The 23,226-nt window shown below is 40.7% G+C and overlaps 1 protein-coding gene across 1 annotated transcript; it reads left to right on the top strand.

Annotated features, from left to right (window-relative positions):
• Positions 1-1,472: 1,472 nt before the first annotated feature.
• On the top strand, positions 1,473-11,669 carry SLC25A31 (solute carrier family 25 member 31). Its single transcript, XM_063135304.1, has 6 exons — positions 1,473-1,689; positions 4,824-4,951; positions 6,716-6,833; positions 8,219-8,373; positions 9,758-9,883; positions 11,431-11,669. Exons 1-6 carry the CDS (start codon positions 1,473-1,475, stop codon positions 11,629-11,631), a joined length of 945 nt encoding a protein of 314 aa, XP_062991374.1. The 3' UTR covers positions 11,632-11,669.
• Positions 11,670-23,226: the final 11,557 nt, after the last annotated feature.

Below are 23,226 nucleotides of genomic sequence, written 5' to 3' on the forward strand. Positions count from 1 at the left end.
GACTCATAATTTAAAACATCACAAAGGAGCAATACTAATGTTCTCATTTGTAAATTACTATTAGATTGCTGAGTACAAGGAAACTATTCCCATTCTGCAACAGCTCTCTAGGTACAATCTTGTTTCTGTGCTCATGGAATTACCAATAAATTCTGAATTGGTCCAGGATGAAGTGTCAACCATATTCCCCCTACATCTGCACACAAAATGTTTAGGCAAAGTCAATGTTCCTGATGCCTTTAATTGATCATTTTGGAGCATGCAGTCAGTACAACAGCCCCCATATGTGTGTGCTTCACAAGATTTTTGCTTTGATAAAGCTGCAAACTGTTTTTGTTAAGTTCCTCCCTTTTAAAACAAGTTTGATTCTATTCACTTTTGTAGGCCCAAGTCACAACCTGTTTAATTGAAAAACAAAGGAAACTGCACTGTATAAGAAAATAAAAGTAAAAACACAAGAACAGTCTGAAGGTGGAGTCTTTAGCTCCAACCCAATATAGAAAAGACTTAAAATTAACCCATTACTACTTTTTTTTTCTTTTCAGATAGAGACACTGGCTCTAGTCAAGAATTATCTCAAATTCTTTCTCACACACTGCTTTTCAAACGCTCACCCATGCACTTGTAGGAATGGTTTGCACTCATTTTAACATCCAACTACTGCAGAAATGCATACTTGAAATTTCACTTCTCTTACCATAGACAGAGAAGCGCCCAGACAGCTTCGGCGGTATAAAAATGTAATAAACCTATCCCTCTTTTACGCAGTTATCTTAAATACAATAGCTAAATACATTTCTTTGTATTTCCTATATTTTTAATGATATAGGGCGGGATACAAATAAATAAATAAATTCACCAAAATTCTATATTGAGCTATGTTGCTCATGGGTTCAAAAATCATTGTGTTTTTTACTGAACCTTGCTTGTGCCTGTTCCATGAAATACAGTGGAAAAACAAGCACTCTGAATTTAGTGGGAGCTGGGTCAGGCCCTGAAGTAATTGTGTTGTCCCAAAGGCAGGCCTGAAAGATTTTCTTACTAAACTCTCATATGATGTTTAAACCAGCCAAACCCATCTTTTTAATGAGATAGTGGTGATCAGCAATTGAAGTTTGAGCACCTATTAATTTTTAGTTGGAGCAACTAACTGCTCTCTGAAGAGCCTGTAGGTCTCTGGTTGCTCCTTGCTAGGCCTTAACTAGCTGTTGCTGACTAACCACCACCTCTAGCCTGTGTCTCCAGAGGGCCCAGACTTTTCTTTGGAAAGGGATGCTCACAGGGAGACTTATGATTGGGCACTGCTCAATCATGTGGCTTCAGAATGAATCCATCTGAGCTGGCTGGGGGAGGGGAGGGGGATCCATTGGCTCTTTCTGAGCAGTGGCAGTTAGAAGTGTTGCCTGGTGCTAGGCGATGCTGCTTGGAGGTTCTAGTCCCACCAAAACCTCTCTGTCTACCCGACTGGCACCATGCAGGCTGCAGAGGGACAGCAACTTTTTGATCCCGTCTCTTTCGGGAAGGACCTCATGATCGGTGGCGTGGCAGCGGCAGTTTCCAAGACCACGGTAGCCCCCATTGAGCGTGTCAAGCTGCTCCTGCAGGTCCAGGCCTCATCTAAACAGATCCGTCCTGACCAGCAATACAAAGGCATGATAGACTGCTTTGTGCGCATCCCTCGGGAGCAAGGTAGGTCTTTCCTAAAGACTAGCCCTCCTTCGAGCGCTGCTGTGCTGTAGAGGAAGCCCCTGGTTTTAATCTTGCCTCTGCCATGAATACAATGGGGGGGGGGCTTAGAGAAGCCTCTGTTGTGTCCATCCCCCTACTTCCCCGATTGCTGTAAGGAAACAATAACACAGACCTACCTTCTGGGATTGTTGTAAAGATGATTGAGAAATGTAAATGATGTAGTGAAGTTGTGAGGCTTTGAACTTTATCCCCTGGTATGGTTCTCCTGATCAGTAGGGCCACAACAGCTTTCTGCAATGGGAGGAAACCTCCCATTGATGCCAATGCATGCTTACATCTCTAAGTGAATAGTGGGCATCGAAGGGGTGCTGTTTCAAATTGGCATCATGGCAGGGGTAAAGGGTTAAAGCTCTCACACCCTCACACCAGCTATTTGTTAAAGACACGTAAATAACTTCACATATCGGTGGCCTTCAGTTTAGGTTCTTTCTGCAGTAGATGTTTGCAGCTATTGTTGGAACCACCTGATAGGCCATTTTGGATTAAAATCTGGTTGAGATGAGAACTGCTGTGGTCAAGACTACTAGCATATGGTCATCTTATTTTATTTATTTTATTTATTTATTTATTTATTTATTACATTTTTATACCGCCCAATAGCCGAAGCTCTCTGGGCGGTTCACAAAAAAAATTTTGAAAGTTTTTTTGAATTTTTGAAAGTTTTGGAAAAAATAATGGGAGCTTCATTAGCCATCGGGAAATATGGAACATCCATTGATTGCTTTTTCTTCTTTATTCTTGCAGACACAATGCTTGTCTTTGCTTAAGCTACTTCTTGCCTTGAATATTCCCACTTCCTCTCCATTGACCCTCTTTCTGCTGTTCTAAACTCAGCCTGTAAAATAACAATTGATAGATTGCCTCTTTAACCAAGCTTTCAAATAAGTCTTTCTTACCAAGCTTTCAAATAATTTGTTCTTACATTTCCCTTGCAATGAACTATAAGGATCCCTACTGCTTAGTCTCACACTGTTTTTCAGCTGTTACATTCCTACAGTGAGAGCTTTACTTCTCAGGTCTTCAATATCTTCAGTTGTCCTTTCATTCAGCTTTGACCTATTCTCCTGTTCTTCATTTTCATATCAGGAATTCCCTTTTGAAATACACTAGAGTTTAAATTCACATCTTGAACTCCTCAACCCCTTCAAATATTTCCTCAAACTCTATATTTTACAACAAATGATCTGTCACCTCTACTGCCTCTGTAAACTCTTCCTCAAAATAACCCCCTTTTATGATATAGTTTTCGCTTAATAAGGCACCACACAATTTTAGCCTTAATAACACAATTATCTGAATGTTTATGCTTTTTCTAATAAGAGGATTATGATTATTAAAAACCTGCTGCATTTATGCTTCCAATATGAATGCAAAACCCTGGTCCACTACTCTTTATTCAAAAGATCTTTGCACTCCCCTCTGGTGGCTAAAATATAAGAAACTAAAAGCAGCTGTAATGTGTCTAGCCAACAGCCCATTGAGGCTAGGTTTTATCTTTGACAGATGCGCATGTTTTAACATTGCAGTCTGCTAATCCAGCGCTCTATTTCCTGCCATTTATGCCCAGCCTCTGGCTCTTCAAAGCATTAGTAACAGCCACCACACCAAAACAGATGACCTGAGCTTCCTGCCTCATAGTTGTTTTCTCATCCATGAACTTGTGCAGGATTTGTTCAGGTGTTTTTGAACCAAATTTTTTATAGTATAGTATAAAACTATGAGATGTATTACAAAATTATTTATTATTATAGTTTTTTTCTTAGCTATGAGGTCTATTCAACATCCACTCAGACAACAGGACTTTCCCTTCCTCTTCGCCCCACTGCTGCAATCACCCACATCCCCTCCAGATCGGCTCCAGAAGGTTCTCCAACCCTCCAGAGTAGATTTGGGTGCATGGGAGGGGGGGGGAGCTGAAGGAGGAAAGGGAATCTATTCTGATAATTGGGCCCATTCAACCTAAGGAGTGTGTGTGTGTTTTAGCATTTCTTCTTATGAAAGGCATTCCATACCTCATGGTGAGCTTTGTCTTCTCTGGGCGAGATATATATATATAGAAAAACAGTTGTCAACGTGGAAGTGGCTATTTATGTAGGAACAATCTGGAGTTCTCTATTTTCTGTCCCTTTTGTAATGATATCTAACCTAGTTTGATTCTCTGGTGGCTTAGCATTATGAAGCTGATAGAATCATAGAGTTCGAAGGGGCCATCTAGTCCCCTATTAAGTGCAGGAAATCCACGGCTAGAGTATCCCCAATAGATGGCTGTGTAGCCACTGCTTGAAGACCTCCAGTGAGGGGGAGACCCACCAACAAAATAGATCAAAGGTAAAGCAATGTGTTACCCACAGACATCAGTGTTCCCAGACACCTCTCTGGAGTCCTTTTTTAAAACTTCAGGTGGCTGGAACTATTTCACCGTGAAGCACTGGCCTCCTGACCCCTGCCATCTTTATTTCCCAGAATGCCTCTGTTCCCTATGTGGACCCAAAGACATTCTTACAAAGTAAAGATGGTAGGCAGCTGGAAGCCAGTGATCCACTTTGAAGCACTTGCGGTGCCCTGAAATAAAAAGGCAGGATGGAAGGGATGGTATACCTCACTGGTGCTGCCTGGTGAGGGAGATTTGAAGTTCCCACCCCAATAGAGTGGGAGTAGAAAGAGGGGAGATGGGAGCTAGGATAGGGAGGGTGAGCCCAGGAAGAAGCGGGTAGACCTGGACTGGGGAAGACTGCGAAGAGCAATGGGAAGAAGGTGGGGAACAGGGAAGGAGTCTGCATGCATGTGGAGGGTGGGGGTGGGGAAAGACAGTGAGTCTGTTTGTGGGAGTGATCCTGAAAGAAAAAGAGAAAGGACTGGATCTTTTTGCTGGGAGTGTGGGGTGAGTTAGATAGAATTTCTGGGGTGATCCTGAACGAAGAGAGCAAACAGTGTGTTCAAGGACACACACCCGACCTCTACCAAGTATTCAAACTGAAATAACTTGAGCGAGATTAAATAATAAAAATGTCATCATGCAAGATAAACCTCTGAAGATAATTAATATTGTTCATTTTAAAATCTTCTGTCTGCAGGATTTCGCAGCTTTTGGCGTGGCAATCTCGCCAATGTCATCCGATATTTCCCAACTCAGGCCCTAAACTTTGCTTTTAAAGACAAATACAAACAGATATTCATGTCTGGAGTGGATAAAGATACGCAGGTAAATGTCATCTAACATTTGGTTTACAGGGGGTAGGTGGGTGGGAATCCACATTCATCCCAAATCATTTTACTTGGTCCAATTATGCAGAAGTGACAACTGGTACAAGTTTCAATATGCAGTCTATAAAAGAGACAATGACCTGGTTTGCACATCACAGCCAATTCCTGGGTTGTTTAAGGAATTGGCAGTATTGAGTGGGTGCGCTGCCTCCTGCCTGCTTGCCACTTTCACCTTCAATTAACAGCCCAGGAATGCCCCATTCCTGAGTTGTTTCATGATGTTTCAACTCACAGCATTCCCCAGCCATTATGATATTAATGCCTATTACATGTGATGCCTCTTCTTAAAAACCAATATCATGCTGCTCATGAAGACAGTTGTTTTTTTCTGATTTAGACTTGTTGTTGTCTGATGTATAACAACAAGAAGATCATTTTAACCATTGGAGCCATTCAACTTAAGCATCTTTCACACTGACTCATGAAGTTGTCAAACCTGTTTGACCAGTCACGTGGTATGCACAGATGTGGAGACGTACTTTGGAAACCATTGTCTGTTAATTCAGGGTAGATAAAAGGAAGCACTTCCTCACACAGCGCATAGTTAAACTATGGAATTCACTACCACAAGATGTAGTGATGGCCACCAACGTAGATGGCTTTAAAAGGGGGTTGGATAAATTCCTGGAGGAGAAGGCAGTCAATGCCTGGAGGAGAAGGCTGTCAATGGCTACTATTCCAGATGGCTATACGCTACTTCCAGTATCAGAGGCAGAAAGCCTATATACACCAGTTGTTGGGGAACATAGGTGGGAGGGTGCTGTTTATTTATTTATTTATTTATTTATTACATTTTTATACCACCCAATAACCGAAGCTCTCTGGGCGGTTCACAAATGTTGCACCCATGTCCTGCTTGTGGGTTCCTAGTCGGCAGCTAGTTGGAAACATCTAATCCAGAGTGCTGTATTAGATGTATCCTAATCTGATCCACCATGGCTCTTTGTGTTGGACTACAACTCCCATCATTCCCAGTCAGTGGTTAAGCAGGCTAAGTATGGTGGGATTTGTAGTCCAACATGTCTGGACGTGCTGGATTGGGGAAGACTAAACCATCATCCTCAGAAATGTCCATGCCCTTGACTGCATGATCAAAGTACTACGTAGTCTGCCATTATCCATTGCACAAGCGGCTTTTTGGACACTGTTGCAATTGTGAAAATCAGTGCTAACTGTGTTCTTCTGGTTGATGCAGTTCTATCTCCACGTGGTCATTGAGTGTTTCTTGTGAAGAAAAATGTATAAATTGACCCCAAGTGACAAAACATCTATACATACATGCATGTGTGAATCACCTTTCACTTTCCACTGCTTGGAAAGAAGGAGCAGATAATACATGATCACATCAGCACCAGGTTGGAGACAATTGGCCTAAAACCTGTTTTACACATGACCCGAAAACCTGTTTTATATGCTCCTTGCAAAAAATCAACCCAAATCAGGGAGGGCGTGTTGTGGCAGAGTGTAAGGAGAGAGTCAAGTCTTGAATCCCCAAATCTTAGTCTGGCCATCAAAACCAAAGTTTCATAGGACATCGGCCATTTGTTTATATTTACATTTGATTATTTGGAATGTAGAAAATTCAGCCAGTTTCAAACCTGTGTCATTTTAGCCCTTCATTCCATTAGTTCAGGTATTTATAGGGACGGGGTGGGGGTGACGTTGAACTGTTTTTGAACTTACCACGGTTTTTCCATTTCAGTTCGGGAGGTGGTTTGTCGCGAACCTGGCTTCTGGTGGTGCAGCTGGAGCGACCTCATTGTGTGTAGTATATCCATTAGACTTTGCAAGGACTCGATTAGGGGCTGACATTGGAAAAGGTAAAGGACTTCATCTTAATCATATTTTAAGGTGTGCCCTGATTGGCGGTTTGTTTTTGTTTTTGTTTTCTTCGAGTTTGCTAATGATACATAAGGAAAAGACAAAATGCATATTGTATCCTTTGGAAAGGAGGAGAGGGTGTTCATAACATAAGAATAATCCGGCGGAATCAGACCAAAGATCCATCTATCCAGCATTCTCTTTCCCATAGTGTCCAACCAGATACCTCTTGGAAGGCTACAAGCATAGCCCTTCGCCCTTTGTAGCTCCTCACAATGTGCTGCTCTGTATATTAAAGTTCCATAAAGCCACCGGCTCCTCTAATGGTTTACTTGTGTGGTTGAGTGCCAGTCAGTTTGGACATGAACCGCCCCCACTTCCGAAAACAGGCAACTCAGTGGATTCCCAAGTTATGCAGAAATATAGACCTTTGTAAATTAAGTAAAATGTTTTTTAAAAAACATCAATAATGGCCTGACAAGCACCTGTGAACTTCCTGGTATTTGTCAGGTGCCTATAGCAAAATTCTATAATCTATTTAGCTTTCTCTTAGGTTTGCAATCTCATGCCCACTTAACCTGAAGTAAGCCCCATTGAACTCAATGGGACTTGCTTCTGAATAGACATGTATAGGATAGCATTGGTTGTATAGTTATATGCATTTATTAATTTTTCATATACACTTTGCTGTGTAAATGTGGTTCTTCTATGATTCAGTTGTTTGCTAAGAGCCATTTTTCCTTAGGCATATTTTATTTCTTCATTGCAGTGTTTTGTGTTATTGATTTGACTGCATTTTGAAACCAGATTTGTTTGTTTCTATTTGTGCTTCTATTTTTGTGATTGTGGGTGCTATCTATTATTTGACATTAATATTTTTGCAATGAGTATTTTGAAATATTTGTTATCTCTTTCAGTGGTCCTGACAAAGGTGAATACAAAAATGCACTGGGCATTTTTATTTCTTAGTTCCTTATATCTTAGCAGCAGCATTTGGAAGCAATACCTTTTCAGCTTTTCTTTGGTTGGGAAGGGGCATTGAGGGCATAGAAAAAGACACACATTAGTTTGAGAACCCATAATAAATTTGTTCAGAATTTCTGTATAGTGGATATTTGAATTAAGACAGTATCTCATTTTTTTTCTAACTTAGTAAGTATGTAAAGTGAAGTTACTTTAAATTTCACAGTGCAGATGTGCAAAGAAGATTCTCTTTTTATATATCTTTACCAAGCAACAACATTTTCTGTTCATGATCGGAGGTACAAGAGCTAAAGTTGAGACTTAGTTAGCTTTTCTGTTATCTCTAAATGTGTCACGAATACCAGTGCTCTCCAATTACCCTGAATAAACTTTGTGTGTCCCCTTTGTTAAAAAAAATTAGGTACTGCAGAGCGACAATTCACAGGCCTTGCTGACTGTATTGCTAAAATTGCAAAAAAAGATGGAATTACAGGCCTTTACCAAGGATTTGGTGTTTCAGTACAGGGGATTATTGTATATCGGGCATCCTATTTTGGATGTTACGACACCATAAAAGTAAGTTTTGTGATCAAAGTCACGCTTTTCAATCAAAGGTAGATCTATTTAAATGTCGTTCTTACTATGCATGCACTTTACAGTATTCAACTCATTCGTTATTAGAACATCCCTATCATCTATGGTATTATTAATTCTATTTCATAAACTGAAACCTAGTAATGAACACTCGCCCAAAAGTACCCAGTGTTGATGACAATACTTGTTATCTAGTTGTTTCTATAGATTTATTACACCCCAATCCACTAATTTATTACTGCAGCCAAAGCTCTGGTGTGATATGAAACTCTCACACTCACAGCAACTGCCCTGTTGATTTTAGGTGAGGAAGCAGGCGCACATGTATATTGCTTTGCATACAGAATTTTATTGCCACTATTGAATTAAATGGGGCAGTCCTTGCAGTCAAGCTCTCAGTGAGTAAGTTGAAGATGGGGGTGCTAGTGTGTGTAGACATACTAATTCATGAATGTAAACAACTCACAAAAGGATCCCATAAATCAAAAGTAAATCTCTTTGAGTTCAGTGGTACTTCGTCCTTAGTAGCTGTGTTTGGGGTTGTAACCTTAGCCAAAGGTACTTGGTGAGTTCTTGGCTGACCTAGTCCACTATTCTATCCAGTAGACCAAGGAAGGCCATCTTCTGTAGGCTTTGGGACCACTATGTTCTTCACCAGGGGTTCAGAAAAATCCAACTGCATCAGAGATGGCCATGCTCTACAAATTTGGCATTACCTAACAGTAACAGCTTTATGTATGATGTACGTTGTAGTACTTCGTACTGCAGACTTTATAAAATGATGCTTCAAGAGATCAAAGCACGGAACAAACACATTTTATTCAATACTATGCAACAAACAAATAGAAGTAAAATGGTTGCTGCCCTAGGTTTCAGTTCTTTGCTGGTGTTTTCAAGAACTTATACCCGCTATGCAACCGCTCACAGAACACTTTAGTCCCTACTGTCATTGCACATGTGATAGGATGGTGTGAGTTCATGGAAGGTGGGTCCTGAGCAAGGGATTTGCTTGCTGCAAGATCATTTCAAAAAGTAGAAGGGTTCTTGTTTCTCCTTAAAAGAAAACTTGAGCAATGTAAGATCACTAAGGCTGGATAAAGTTGCTTTGAAGTCTTGATCTGGTTAGTAAGCCAACTGTTGTCCATCCTGACATTAGATTACATTAGTTCTCATTCTTTCATATTACAGCTTAGTTTTGTTTGGTTTGTCTAGCACCACTAATGCATAAAATAAAAGGGGGAAATATTTTAAATTACACTGAGAATATGAAATAATCCAGTCTTCAAAATGCTGTGGACATAAGAAATGCTGGAGCAATATGTTGATTTCACCCCAATTACTTCTGCTTTTTGTTTTCCCGTTTTAGGGAATGCTGCCAAATCCCAAAGAGGCATCATTCATTTTATCTTTTGCAATCGCTCAAGCTGTGACTGTATTTTCTGGGATACTGTCATACCCCTTTGACACTGTCAGAAGACGCATGATGATGCAGGTAAGCAACGTATTTAGCAAGTATTGCCTTGTATGATTGTCTTTGCAATTACATTAATACCTGATTTATTTATTTATGTATTTATTTATTACATTTATATACCGCCCCATAGCCGAAGCTCTCTGGGCGGTTTACAAAAGTTAAAACCGTAAACATTTAAAAATTATACAAAAATTAAGAATCATCAGAAACATAAAAACAACAATATAAAAACAACAGTATCCATTTAAAACAACAGTTCTGGGGTCCATTAGAAAACAAACTTAGTGTTGTTAAATGCCGTTCAATGCCTGGGAGAAGAGAAAAGTCTAACCTAGTGCCTGAAAGATAACAGTGTTGGCACCAGGCAAGCCTCATCAGGGAGATCATTCCACAGTCGGAGGATCACCACCGAAAAGGCCCTCTCCCTTGTTGCTATCCTCTGAGCTTCCTTTGTGTTTGGGTGACACAACAGCCCACCATAGGTTAAAACAGACCATAGGTAATGTGAGGGTTGTTTAACACTCCTGCTGCCCAGGTTCCTGCTGCCCAGGTTCAGACAACATGACAAGTTGTGGCAAGCCTCAGCAGAGGCTTACTTACTCATAATGGCAGCTGGCACGCACCGCAGCTCCTTACAGGTAAATTAACCCACAATGGACTGCTGCGCCATGTGAATTGGCCCATTGTGTTTTGATCCCAGCTCTCTCTTTCTTGTATACCTCTTCCAAATCAGATCAACATATTATTACTATAGCATATATAGGACGTTACCAGAAAATATGAAGTTAGGAACACAGGAAACTGCCTTATACTGAGTCAAAACATTGGTCCATCTGGCTCAATAGTGTCTGTTCTGACTGGCAGAAGCTCTCCACGGTTTCAGACAGGAGTCTTTTACCTGGAGATGCCTGGGATTGAACTTGCCAAGCAGGTGCTTTACCACTGACATTGCTAATAATGGAATTACTGATTTAAAAAACAAACTTGGATTCTCTTATAGCTATGCAATTATTTTTGAGAGCTACTATGTCTTCTATCACCAGTTTTAATGTGAAAGCAGAATAGCCAATTAATTACTAGCACATATGTTTTTATTGTATTGGTTATCTTCTTCCTGTCTGTCCATATTTGTTTTAATGTTTGAGGTTTTTTGAAATCCAAACCATTTTTCCAGATTGGTATTCATTGTTTGGGAGGGGGGTGCACTCAGGGGAACAGTGTGGAGTTTAGTGAAAAATCACGGAAGAACAATGTTCCAAAAACTTGCCGTGGACATTATCCAAGAATCAGCATGCATCAAAACACCCCGAGGAAAGAAGTGACCTCATTTAACTCTGAAGCTTAAAAGAAACATCACATGAAGATCGCTAAATTTAGCTGCAGAGAGCTACATCATGGAATCATTTACTTATTAAGGTTCTTATACTGGAACAGACCTAGAGAAAGAGAGATTCCAAGATACATTAGAAAAGTGCCTAATGCTACAGAACAAACATTTGCCTATCACCTATCAAGTGTATAGGTTTTCCATTAATTCTACTATGTCTAAATTTCTTTGAATACAGAGTGGAGAGGCTGAACGTCAGTACAAAGGAACTATTGACTGCTTTATCAAGATATACGGCCAAGAGGGAATAGGTGCCTTTTTTCGGGGAGCCTTTTCAAATGTTCTTCGTGGGACAGGAGGTGCTTTGGTGTTGGTCCTATACGATAAGATAAAGGAGTTTCTTAATATCGACCCTTCATTAGGTCGATCATCTGACTAAAGCCACTGATGAGAATCTACCTTACCTACATCACAGAGATAGAAGCCTTATCATTTTGAAAATAGGTTTATTCATTATTATATACCACGAGTGCTGTAATAACAGTCAGCAGTTTTGCATGAATCTGCTAATTCTGTATGTACTCGTTATTTTAAAACAGCTAAAAAGCATGATTTGTTTTCTTTCATAAAGTTATATTTGCTTGTTTTATTCCTTGTTCCTTGTTTTCAAATACCTGGTTTTTGTTTTCCAGTCTATTCCTTTATGCCATTCACTTTCATTACCAAGTCAAAACCAAGACTGTTGCTATTTCATTTCACAAATGGGCAACTGAGGTGGACAGACCATTAACGATGTGGCCAAAGCCCTTTTTCTGCCACAGTGAAGTTGGGAATGAGTTCCAGAGCCAAGCCCAACATAATAAGAAATGAGGGCTTTTCCAGACAAGACAATGGAGCTGTTTACACAATATGCTAACCTACACTCAGTGGTTGAGTGTGTGTTGTTTTGAACCGTGGATTGGTGTGCTGTCTGAATGCAGCCAGCGTGGCTTGTTAACCAAGGAGTGTGGCTTACTTCCTTGAACAAGCCACCTTGAGAACCCATGGTTTGTCGTTGGGTCGTTCAGGATGGTTAACAAGCAACCCTGCAGACATTCAGACAACACAATAACCCGCCCTGCACAAAATGTGCTGCGTTCAGACAACATGCTAACTAACGGTTCAACAAACAACTCATTTTCAATTACTGAATATTAATTAGCATGTTATGCAAACAGCCTCAATTTCATGCACACACAGAACCCCTTTTAGCCCTAGCCCTATTCAGGCTGGTAATGCAATATCTTGTTCCCACTGATAAGGGGGAGTGTGTGTGGGGGGGGAGTTACTTTTCTGCATTGCAGTAATAACAAAATTGCCTAGTCTGAGATTTTGTTTTGTTTAAATTCTTCCAGTGTTGAAGAGAAGGGTAAAGAAAAAAAGCCAAAGCTTGTAGAGTTCTGTTATAGAAATCAGTTATTCAGTTGGGAGTCTAAGCAGGTTGTCTTTCCAAGGCAACTTTATATAAAAAAAATCTACTTAATATGACCCACAGCCACCAGGTAGTATAACTAAGGTTGTGTTCGCCAAACCTTTTCCTCTACACTGATCCCATTGTCAATAGGACTATTCTGGTGTAAATTACAGAACCGAGACAAAAGTGAGTAACAGCTTGTTTGCATATGTATTTATTTATAGCATTTTTATCCAGCCTTTCGTGAGATGGCCTCAAGGTGGCTTACAACATGAAGCACTAAACATACAATAAACACAACAACAGTAAGAGATATCAAATTAAATCAGCACATAATACAATAGGGAAAACAAAAGCTCAAGTAAAGACATCATAAAAGTTTTTTTAAAATATTATTTCCAGTATGTCTAAAGCCATGAAAGGCACAATGGAACAAGACAAGCACCTAAAAGATTCCAAAGAAGGTACCAGGATATCTGGAAAGGGAGTTGCATTATTTGGGTGCCGCCACCGAGAAGGCTGTGTCTCTAGCAACCTGCCTAACGTCTGAGGGCAAGGACTGCAGAAGAAGGACCTCTGATGAAGATTTTAATTGATGGGCTAGTTCATGTGAGAGAAGGTGATCCTTTAGATACCCCAGCCATTTAGGACTTCCATGACCAAAAATACCTCTTTGAATTAAGCCCATAAACAACCTGTGAGCCAGTGAAAATATGGCAATCATCCTGTTAATAGTCTGGCCATTGCATTCTGAACCAGTTGAAGCTTCTGTATGTTTTTCTGAGGCAGCCCCCAATGTCCAATGCATTACAGCATTGTCATCTGGATATTATTAGAGTGCCATTGACTGGTCAGAAGACATCTTAGAGAACACCCCTTGAAGAATTTGAGAAAGTATTGAATGCAAACATGATTTAGCCACTTTGAAAATGGTATTGCTTTGATCAGCCCAATCCAAATATTAATAGCAATTTCTGCCCCATAGGCTGTCATGATAAGGAAAAATGTACGAACCCAGGCATATGAGTAAAATAAGAATGGACCTGACATGGTGGGCTCAATGAAGTTGAGGTTGGTGGTTGCTTTTCCAAAGCCAAATGTGAAGAAACATGCAATGTAAGCTGAATGGCCGATTTCTAAAACTGCCACCATCTCAGAATAGAAAACTATCTGCTTTTCATTCAACAGATGGTGGGAGTGTGAAATGTCTTACTATACTAACCAACAAGCTTGCCGGTGAATCCTTTCCCCCTCATGTATCCCTTTCATTCTTGTAGAGTAAACACCTGTGGTGATAACAGATGCTCAGTTGGCAATACCCTGAAAGCATGCTTTGAGAAAGGACAGAACTCCACAGTCATTTCAGTATGCCTGCTTTTAAGGAAACCAACAAGGGTTTTCAGACAATGGAGGCTTATGCTGTTCGTGCTCTCATTTCTCCTGGAGATTTGTCGTTATTTCCTGTTCCATAATTTGCAAATCTGTAAGGCTCCCTCATAGGAAAGATGGTGAAAATCTGTGGGGGAATCTAGTGGAGGTATCTCCAGATTCCCTCCCACCCACCCCACCGGTTTCTGAAAAGGGCTCCACTCTTTGTGGTCCGTCAAAGACTTGCTTACAATTTCACCTCACGTAAGCCATATCATTCACACAACACAGTTCACTGACAACCATTATAGGATCCTAGAGATGACAGTATGTTGATGCAGTAGTATGACCAGCATTAAGGGCAGAAAGGTCTAGAAATTCATTATGGTTACCGCAGCAACACAGAAAAATCAAAACTTGTTTTGCTTGGGAATGGATTTTATATGGGCACACAAGGTGTTATGTTTAGTGGGTTATTTTTCATAAGCAGTGCTATTCAGTTGTTGCTCTTGAGGGAGGCATAATGTTAGAACCTGAATATGTTAGTAAATTGATTTACAATCTGCTGCAGAGAGATGTTGGCAGCAAAAATGGTTCCTACGTAAAAAAAAAAAAAAAATGATTGCAAGAAAACACAAGGTACCACCCAGTTTTCTTTAGTGAAGTCTTCAGACAGGCAGCTCACCTTTCAACATAGGCTGTGTTTCTCAAGAGCTTGCTGGATGAGATAGGTGCATTTGTTTTTAATATAGTCTTTGTTAAGATTGTGTGCAGTTCCAGGATAGCCTGAAATGCCTTTTCTCGTCAACCTTGCTTGTACATTTGCAACATATTGATAATGTTTGAGAGCTGAATATCACTTTTTTAAAAAAGTGTGTGTGTGTATAATATTAGTATTTCTGGCCCCTGCAGTTTTGTGCTAATGGCTATACTGGCTGGGGATAATCACAATGGTAGACTGACACATCTGAAGGCCACTGGGTTGGGGAAGGCTGTTTTAGATCCACATGGTATGACTTGTGGAAAAATGTGGGGATTTATAAATACAATTCAGCTTATTTAGAATCAGAGGCCATCACAAAAGGTAGCAAATAAGGCCATGTAGGCATGCCATACAGAATTTCTACCATTCCATAAGTTATGTCCATAGCAAGGTATACCAGCTTGCACACAATTGACCCTGATCTTACGCACTGCTATTGGAAATAATGCATATGCTACAAACACTTCTTCAAACTCATAATAAGAGAAAACAATATATACAATCCAGGCAGAAGTTCTCCCAGGGAGTTACATACGATGAGTTACATATAATGAACAATGGATTGGACATAGAATTCCATGAGCAGAAGAGAATTTGGGTCTCAGCTCCCCCTGCAGCCCCCTATACATCCTGCAAATCTGATCTGGAGGGTTGGGGAACACTCCAGAACAGTGCAGAAGGTGGACCGGAAGCTACAGGGTAACAGAGGTGTTACTGAAAATGATCTTCCCCTGCTCCATTTCCATTTGCAGATGCCTCTGCAGATCCATGCCTCTTCTATGAACGGAAGGACTCTTGGATACAACTGCCTTCAACTGTTTGTTGGCCACCAATACACAAGACAGTAATTTAAATTGGTATTTCTGTATCTTCCTTCCAAAAAACCTGGGTTTTGACTAGAAATGAAGTGTTGTTAAGGCTTTCCCATTACAGCCTGATATTAACTAATAGAAGTAGCCCTGCTAAACATCTTTAGCAATGACATCCTGTGTTGACAGGTTTTTAGGGCTTCTGTGCTTTTAAAAGAAAGTTTCCTGTTTGCAGGCTTGGCCGTTTTATTGCTTTCTCTTGATCACTGCAGGGGAATTAATTATGAATTGCCTATTGAATTGCTCACTCTTAATTGCCCCAGTGGCAGTTTCTTTTCTTATTTATGGAGGGGCTTTCATTACTGGTAGTTTTTTCATGTTTATAGCAAAATAGCGTTATTTCACTGTAAAAAAAATTTTTTTTTAATTTGCAAGGAAACTAGTTGGAACAGAAACTGATATTCAAGTGGCAATAAATCCTGAATCCTCCAACTGAGATTAAGAGCTTTTCTGCATAAGGTGACAAAAGCTCTACACAAAGAGCTTTCCCTTTCCTGGTATTCTGCTACATAACCTCTAGGTGAAGCTGTGTTATAGCAGAATAGCTGGAATACACAAAAAGAACAGCTCTTTGAGAAATAATACCCAATTTTCTCCTCTCTTAAAAAAAAACGGGAAAATGCTCTGAATAAACAGAAGTGAAACTGGAGGATCACGACATCATCTAAAGAACCCGTAGAAAAGCTCCGAAAGGAAGCAGTCAAGCAGTGGAGCAGTTAGACAATTTTAGACGTTGGACCACTTTCTTGTGGCAGAGCAGTTTAGATGGTAATGTGTACTTCTTCATGTACTTCAAAATCTGGTATACTGTCCCTGTTCTGTTTGGGGACCTCCTGTTCATTCTGCTAAGGGAGCCCTGAATTTCAGGCCCAAAGTCCTGCCTGGCAAACAGGATACTTTCAATTAGCACTGGAAAGGACTTCTGCTGAATGGGGCTTACTTGCAAATAAACCTGCAAAAATCTTGGCCATGGATGAGGACATTGCTTAATAATACAGTCAGCACTACATTGAGTGCTGTGTGGAACCTTTGTTTTAATTAAATTTCCACTTAATGATGAAGCAGTGCTAAAGAGCTGTAATCTGGAAGCAACCTGGTATAACAAATATTACCGCAAAAAAATATTCAATTACAAGGAAGATGCTTAGCTATTTGTGATGGTCACTGCAGCTTACCTCCTCGGAAAACAATCAGCAGCATGTAGCTGCAGCTTCCAAAATGTCATTTTCTGCTGAGCTTTGCCTCATTATCTCCTCCCTGGCACTTCACATATACTATATGTCTGCAGACACTGCATTTTAATTTTTTTCAGTATGGCGACACTTAAAAGCATGAGCTAACGCTGCTCCAGATCATTGACATCCATCAGAAAAGAGGAAATAGTAATTTAATGCTGAAGAAGTCAAGCCTAGGTCTTAATGACTCCTTTAACTCTCATTTATTTCAGCCCTAATCATTTTGTTCTGCCTGCAGTGCAGTGCTAGCAGCTACTACAGGAAGTGAAAAAAAACCCTCTCTTCCTTTTGTACAGAGGACATGTTTTACAGAAAACTCTTCTTACACAGTGCTCTGACTAGTAACTATGGCTGCATCTTGGTGTGCAAACTTCTATGACATGTTACTTATGACACAGAAACACTTGAACATTGGAGCTGTCATTAGAAAGGTGTCCAGTTGATTATCTGGAGACTATGGACTAAAATAACTGAATACGTTCTTTTACAAAGTAAAATGCCTCTACCTCTCAAACATCCAGTAAAAACGAACTCCAGTTCACTGCCCCTCGCACTTCAATTAAAAGAATATCAGATAGTAGAAAGACCGGGAAAAACCATCTTCATGATTAGCACTCATCTGGGCCCACCAGTACATATACCTTCCCTGGGCCCTCCACATTGCAGTGTCACAGTGGGGCACTGTGGGAAATTAGAATGGCAGCTTTGGTGCGCCACCACTGGCCAAGTAAGCCTGAGGGGCCCATCAATGTAAACGAGGGCCTACCAGAAGGCACTTTGCCCAGGTGCCTCATACCTGGAGCAGGCCTTGTCTGAGATCAGTTTCAGTCAGAGTGGAGTGGACAGAACAGTGTTAGATGGATCAATGGTCTGACTTGATAGAAGTTTGAACGTTCACATGCCCATCCAATCAGTGACAAATGGGAATGCTTAGATTCTGTTTTGACTGCACACATCAAAAGAAACCTAAAGTTTATTTTGTGTCTTTCAGTTGGCCTGACTGACTGTAAAGGGGGCTAGACTTTGTCTGGTCCTTCTGGGAGGAAAAAGAGATCAAATTATGATTGCGTCAGAAAATCATAGTATTGTTTTACTATGACATCAGTGTACTTTTAACATTCCTTATTCTGGATTCCCCTGGTTCCTTACATAACAGTGTTGGAAGATTCTAAAGGGTGTGGAATCAACACAGCAACACCGCCTTAAATCTCCAAGTGATGTGGTATGCAGATCTCCTTGGTCAGGATGGGGTTGTACAAAATCCTGAAGTAGTTACATATAAACAGAAGAAGGGAAATAAGTAAGGGAAACTACAGCTGAAATACTTTCTTCCCTTGCTCATGACAGAGAATCCCCCTTTCCAAGGGGGTCCTAGTTCATGCATTATAATAAGGCAGGGTCACACTGGGTTGTGTCAGAATCTTAACATTTTTCATGGCACAATGGTATGACAACTTAAGTGAGGATGTGTGAATTTGAACAAAGTAAAAAATAAACTGACTGGAAGATCTTCCGTTAGTATGTGTGTGTTTTCAAACAAACACTTATATAACTTCTGTCATTGAAATTTAGTGATCATGTATGTTTGGTAATGCTGATGCAAATGATGAACTCAGGCTATACTACATAAAAATGAAACCATCACTTAAAACCAGGCCAATGTATTTGTTCGGTATTTTATTTATTTATTTATTGCATTTTTATACCGCTCAATAGCCAAAGCTCGCTATATCTCTATTTTGGAGATATATGTTTTTATATCTATATTTTTAAAAGCCACTTCCTCCAAGAACTAATTGTGGGTTAACTGTGGGTTGTTTAACCCCCAAACCACCCAGAATATCTACATTTGGATGTCACACTCACAATCTATAAGCAGGATGTTTGTAGATTGCTTATTGAAACCTAAAACGTCCATGTACTCTGCACATCCCCTCAAAACATGAATTAATTAAATAACCAGATCACCGTTGGCTGCATAAATTGCTTTCCTATTGAAAGAATTTAATTGCACAATAAGGTTGAGAAAGTTTTGAATCTTGAGTGGTTTTGATGTTATGTAGAGTCAGAGTTTTAGTTTTAAGAATCCTGAAATGGGATCACCGCACTAAACTTTCAGTGTCTTTATTGTAGCTTATTGGAAGGGAGGTTGTTAGTGGTTTTTTTGGGGTGGGAGGCTTTTTGTGGGGTCTTTATGTAGCATAGTGACAGGAACAAATCCAATAGAAGCAGTTTTCTGTCCTGTTTCTTAATGCCAGGAAAACTTGTATTTCTCTCCCCCCCCCCCCCCGCCACGACCTGCTTCTGCAAAAGGGGTGGGCAACTTGTGGCCCTACAGGTATTGTTGGACTGCAATTTCCATCAGCCCTAGCCTGCATAGCCAATGGTGAGAGATGACAGGAGTTGCAGTCCAAGGAGGAAGACTGCAAGTTGCCCATCTCTATGCTAAAACCACAAGAGCTCTGTCATAAAAAGTTGACACCTCTAAATTAAGAAAAGTGTTCAGCAACTAACCTGTTTCAGCCTATGACTTCTTTATATTACAATGATAATACAGATACTTCTTTCATATGCCTTGCAGGGCATTTAAGTTCTGTTTAATCATGGAAAAGCCCTTTCATGTCTTCAGATGAAAGGTGGTGAGCTACAAATTAATGCTGACATGAAATAAGATTTGCTGAGCTACATTAAACTGTATAATTATAGAAAATGTTAAGTTAATAAGCAATCATTGTTTAATCAACCAATGACTCATGGAGATTGAAATCCTCCAGCCACTTATGTCAGAATTGTCCTATTGAAATGATTGGGACTACTCTGGGGTGGAAACTAGTATATGATAGGGTGACCATATGGAAAGGAGGACAGGGCTCCTGTATCTTTAACAGTTGTATAGAAAAGCGAATTTCAGCAGGTGTCATTTGTATACACACAGCACCTGGTGAAATTCCCTCTTCATCACAACAGTTAAAGCTGCAGGAGCCCTGCCCTCTTTTGTACTTGGTCAAGAGGGCAGGATTTCTGCAGCTTTAACTGTTGTGATGAAGAGGGAGTTTCACCAGGTGCTGCATGCATAGAGGTTCCCTGTCCTCCTTTTCATATGGCACAAATCAAACAACACTTTAGTCAATGGTGGTTTTAGAACTCCATGGTGGGAAAACACCACACAACGGATGAGTTTTTGTGGAAAACACTCCATGCAGAATATCCATGCTGTGCAAAGGAGAGTTCCTGCACAACTGTTCTGTTGCATATTGTGTGGCGGGCTCCGTGGAGTTTGCCATTGCGTTGAGTTGACTTTTCCCACTGGCTACAGAGTTCTCTGGCAAGAGCAGCGAAAGGAACAAGTGTCGAGCTAGGAGAGCTGTTGGGATTGTTGTTGTTTTGCAGCAATGGCTGATGGGATACCATAGGGAAGACTGGGGGAGGACAGAGGGTGGAGGAACTGTCAATCAAACATTGCAATGGATTTTACTCAGCTCCACGGTAGCCCACAGTCACACAATGGTGGAGTTAGAACATGTTGTGTGGGGAGTACCCCCTAAAAGCTCAACCATTACATGGAGTTTTCACACCGTATTAACTAATGCGTTGTCTGAACTGAGTCATGGTCACCCTAGTTTTAAGAAGTAAAGTCAACCTTGTTTTCTGAAAAAATCTACTGCTTTCATTAGAAGTCTTGTCTGTACTGCTCTAAGAATATTTCTGGACAGTGAATTCTAGGCCAAAGGCAAGACATTGACCTCAATTCGGAGAAAGTTAATTGTGCTTAAGAAATTAATGGGATAATGGTTAGTTTCAACTATCTTAAAGTCCCACTGATTTTGAAGGGACTTAAACAGGTGGGAATCTACACTGGTGTTATTCTAACATTTTGAATGGGTTACTGTGACGCACATTGTAAATGAGTTGTACTTACAGGTTCTATTTCTTAGTTCCAGCGTGGCTACAGATTCATGTGCCTCGTTCTACTGGTAATTTTCCTCTCCCAACCCAGAGCTGCTGGGTTTGCTCCACCCACTTCCTGTTCTCCTTCCTTCGCCCCATTTGCTATCTTATCTGCTACAGCAGATAAATCACACCAGCGTTATACTGTGCAATCACTGACAATTGCATGCAAAGGACTCAGAAGTTTTCCACCTTAGAATCTACTTTTATTGTGAAGTACTCCCAGGCATCCTGCTTTAAAATTTGAATCAAATTGGGTCATCGGTTGATTTTTTATGATTTTTTTTAACATTTCCCCCCCTCTTTGCAAAGGAGCTGAGGAGCGCTCAAAGGATCGCTGTAGCTTCGTGCAGGAAAATTAACAAGTGTCTCTTGGTCCCAGTCCAAAACTCATGACCAGCGGGGCTTAAATGTGGCGGCTGCTAAAACTTTTCAATTTGGTCTCCCATCTAAATCCTGACCAGACCCAACCCTGCTTAGCTTTAGCAAAGTGGAGAGCTCCTATGTGTTCAGGCAATTCCCTGGTACTTGTGTTAAGATGTTTTGGGAGGGGGGTTGTGTGTGCTTATGACTATTGCCCTGCACTGTTGGCTAGGAATGAGGCAGGCAGTGGGAGGAGCAAACCCAGCAACTCTGCTACGCTCAGAGGGAGAACAACGAAAGGATTTAACAATGTGCCCTGCAGTAACGTTACAGCTAAATGTAAGTAACGCTAGTGTGCCCCGTGATACAGAGAACCGATACAGAGAACCACGTTAGAAAGGGACACTAGCAACGTTATAAGACTAGTGTAGATCCGGCCCAGGACTAAGGTTACAGTTCCTTGCACACTTACCGATCAGTTAGCCCCATTAAATATAGTGGAACTTATTTCCAAGTAAGCTATATGCAGGATTGCACTGACTGGCTGCAGTTGTATGCACACTTACTTGGCTGTAAGTCCCATTGAACTCAGTTGGACATCTAAGTAAATAGATGTAGGAACGGGTTGCATCTTTTTTTATTATTATTATAGTTAATTCTCAACTCCATCAGTCAGTGTTAGTCTTCAGGTGGAATTCCCCAGAGATTTTATATAATATGTAACACAATAACAAAATTAATTAGAACTCATAGGCTATTAGAATACCAAACCCTATTGAACCAATTAAATGCAAATAATGAGAACTTCAGCAAACCCCAAGAAGCTGGATTCAAGTATAAACGGCTTATTATGAAATGGACATGCTCGGCTGAAGAACATAAGTGGGTATATTTGGCCATGTAATCACAACATATTGAACACTGCAGACTTGATGGTCTGCTCATTTGTTTCCAAATGCAAACGCAATTCCTGTTTAAGAAAAGGGTCAGGTGAGAAGAAACCCTAAACTGGGCTTTAAGCCAGCTTTAAAGTTTCAAGAAAATGTATTCCAAGGAATATTAAATACATGCACATTTTTTACTCCAGGGTTGGTCTCAGGGGTTGGCACCAGTGGGCGGCTGCATTATCCCACATCGGCCCCTTTGCCAATCCCCCAAGTTCCCTGGCTCTGTTTTTTGTCAACTTTGCTTTTGCTGCCTGCCGTCTCTGCACAAGTGAGCAGCGACAAGAGCAAAATGGAGGAGCAGCAGCCTCTGCTCACTTTGCCAGTGTTACATATTGAACCCAAAGGAAGAGAGCAAGCAAATGGGTAGTAGAAACATCAGCCTATCCAGAAAAAGGGGATCCATTGAGGGCATCTTGCCCAAGTCCCCCCATAACCTGAGGTAGATACTGTTTCATGTGATCATATACACACTTTCTGGACCTTTGTGACCACCACCACCCCCAACGCGCCACACACACACACACACACACACACACACAGTGGTGCAGCTAGGTAATTTTACACCCTAGACTTGGAGCTCCTTCAGATGGAGGGGAAATCACATTCCCTTACAGTGGCTCTGCTTCCTGCATCTCTTCCGCTTCTACAATGAGCTGTACTTGCACAAGGAAGAGAGAAGCGATCAAGTGGTTTGTACATCCTCAATGCAGTTGAACGTGACAGCACCCTCCAGTGGGCATGTTATAGTGCAACTTTGCCTGCACACAGCAGGAAAACCTGACAAATATTGATTTATCCCTGAGAAGTCGGGTTTTCTGAGGTTTTATTTTAGTGCTAGAGTGGGGAAATGGAGTGGTAGATGCACAGCAGGCTGACATTGTCATCAGAATGACCCATGAACATCCATGAGTGGCCAGTAATTGGTGTGCTATAACACTCATTTAAAGAAACTCTATATGGTCTTACGAGTGTCTTTTTGATGGCCATGTGTATTACTTCAGCTGTGAACTGCACAATTCACATTTCTCTTTCCCTCACCCACCATTCCATGCTTTACAATCGCATCTAAACATCTTATATGTTAACAC

This window comes from Elgaria multicarinata, chromosome 10, assembly GCF_023053635.1.
Source record: "Elgaria multicarinata webbii isolate HBS135686 ecotype San Diego chromosome 10, rElgMul1.1.pri, whole genome shotgun sequence".
Classification (NCBI taxonomy): domain Eukaryota; kingdom Metazoa; phylum Chordata; class Lepidosauria; order Squamata; family Anguidae; genus Elgaria; species Elgaria multicarinata.

What these genes read in the sequence shown, in the direction of transcription:
- SLC25A31 (XM_063135304.1), top strand. Translation starts at nt 1,473, where the DNA reads ATGCAGGCTGCAGAGGGACAGCAACTTTTTGATCCCGTCTCTTTCGGG. An exon ending in GAGTGGATAAAGATACGCAG is followed by an intron (nt 4,952 to 6,715) that starts GTAAATGTCATC and finishes TTTCCATTTCAG; the next exon opens with TTCGGGAGGTGGTTTGTCGC. An exon ending in GATGTTACGACACCATAAAA is followed by an intron (nt 8,374 to 9,757) that starts GTAAGTTTTGTG and finishes TTCCCGTTTTAG; the next exon opens with GGAATGCTGCCAAATCCCAA.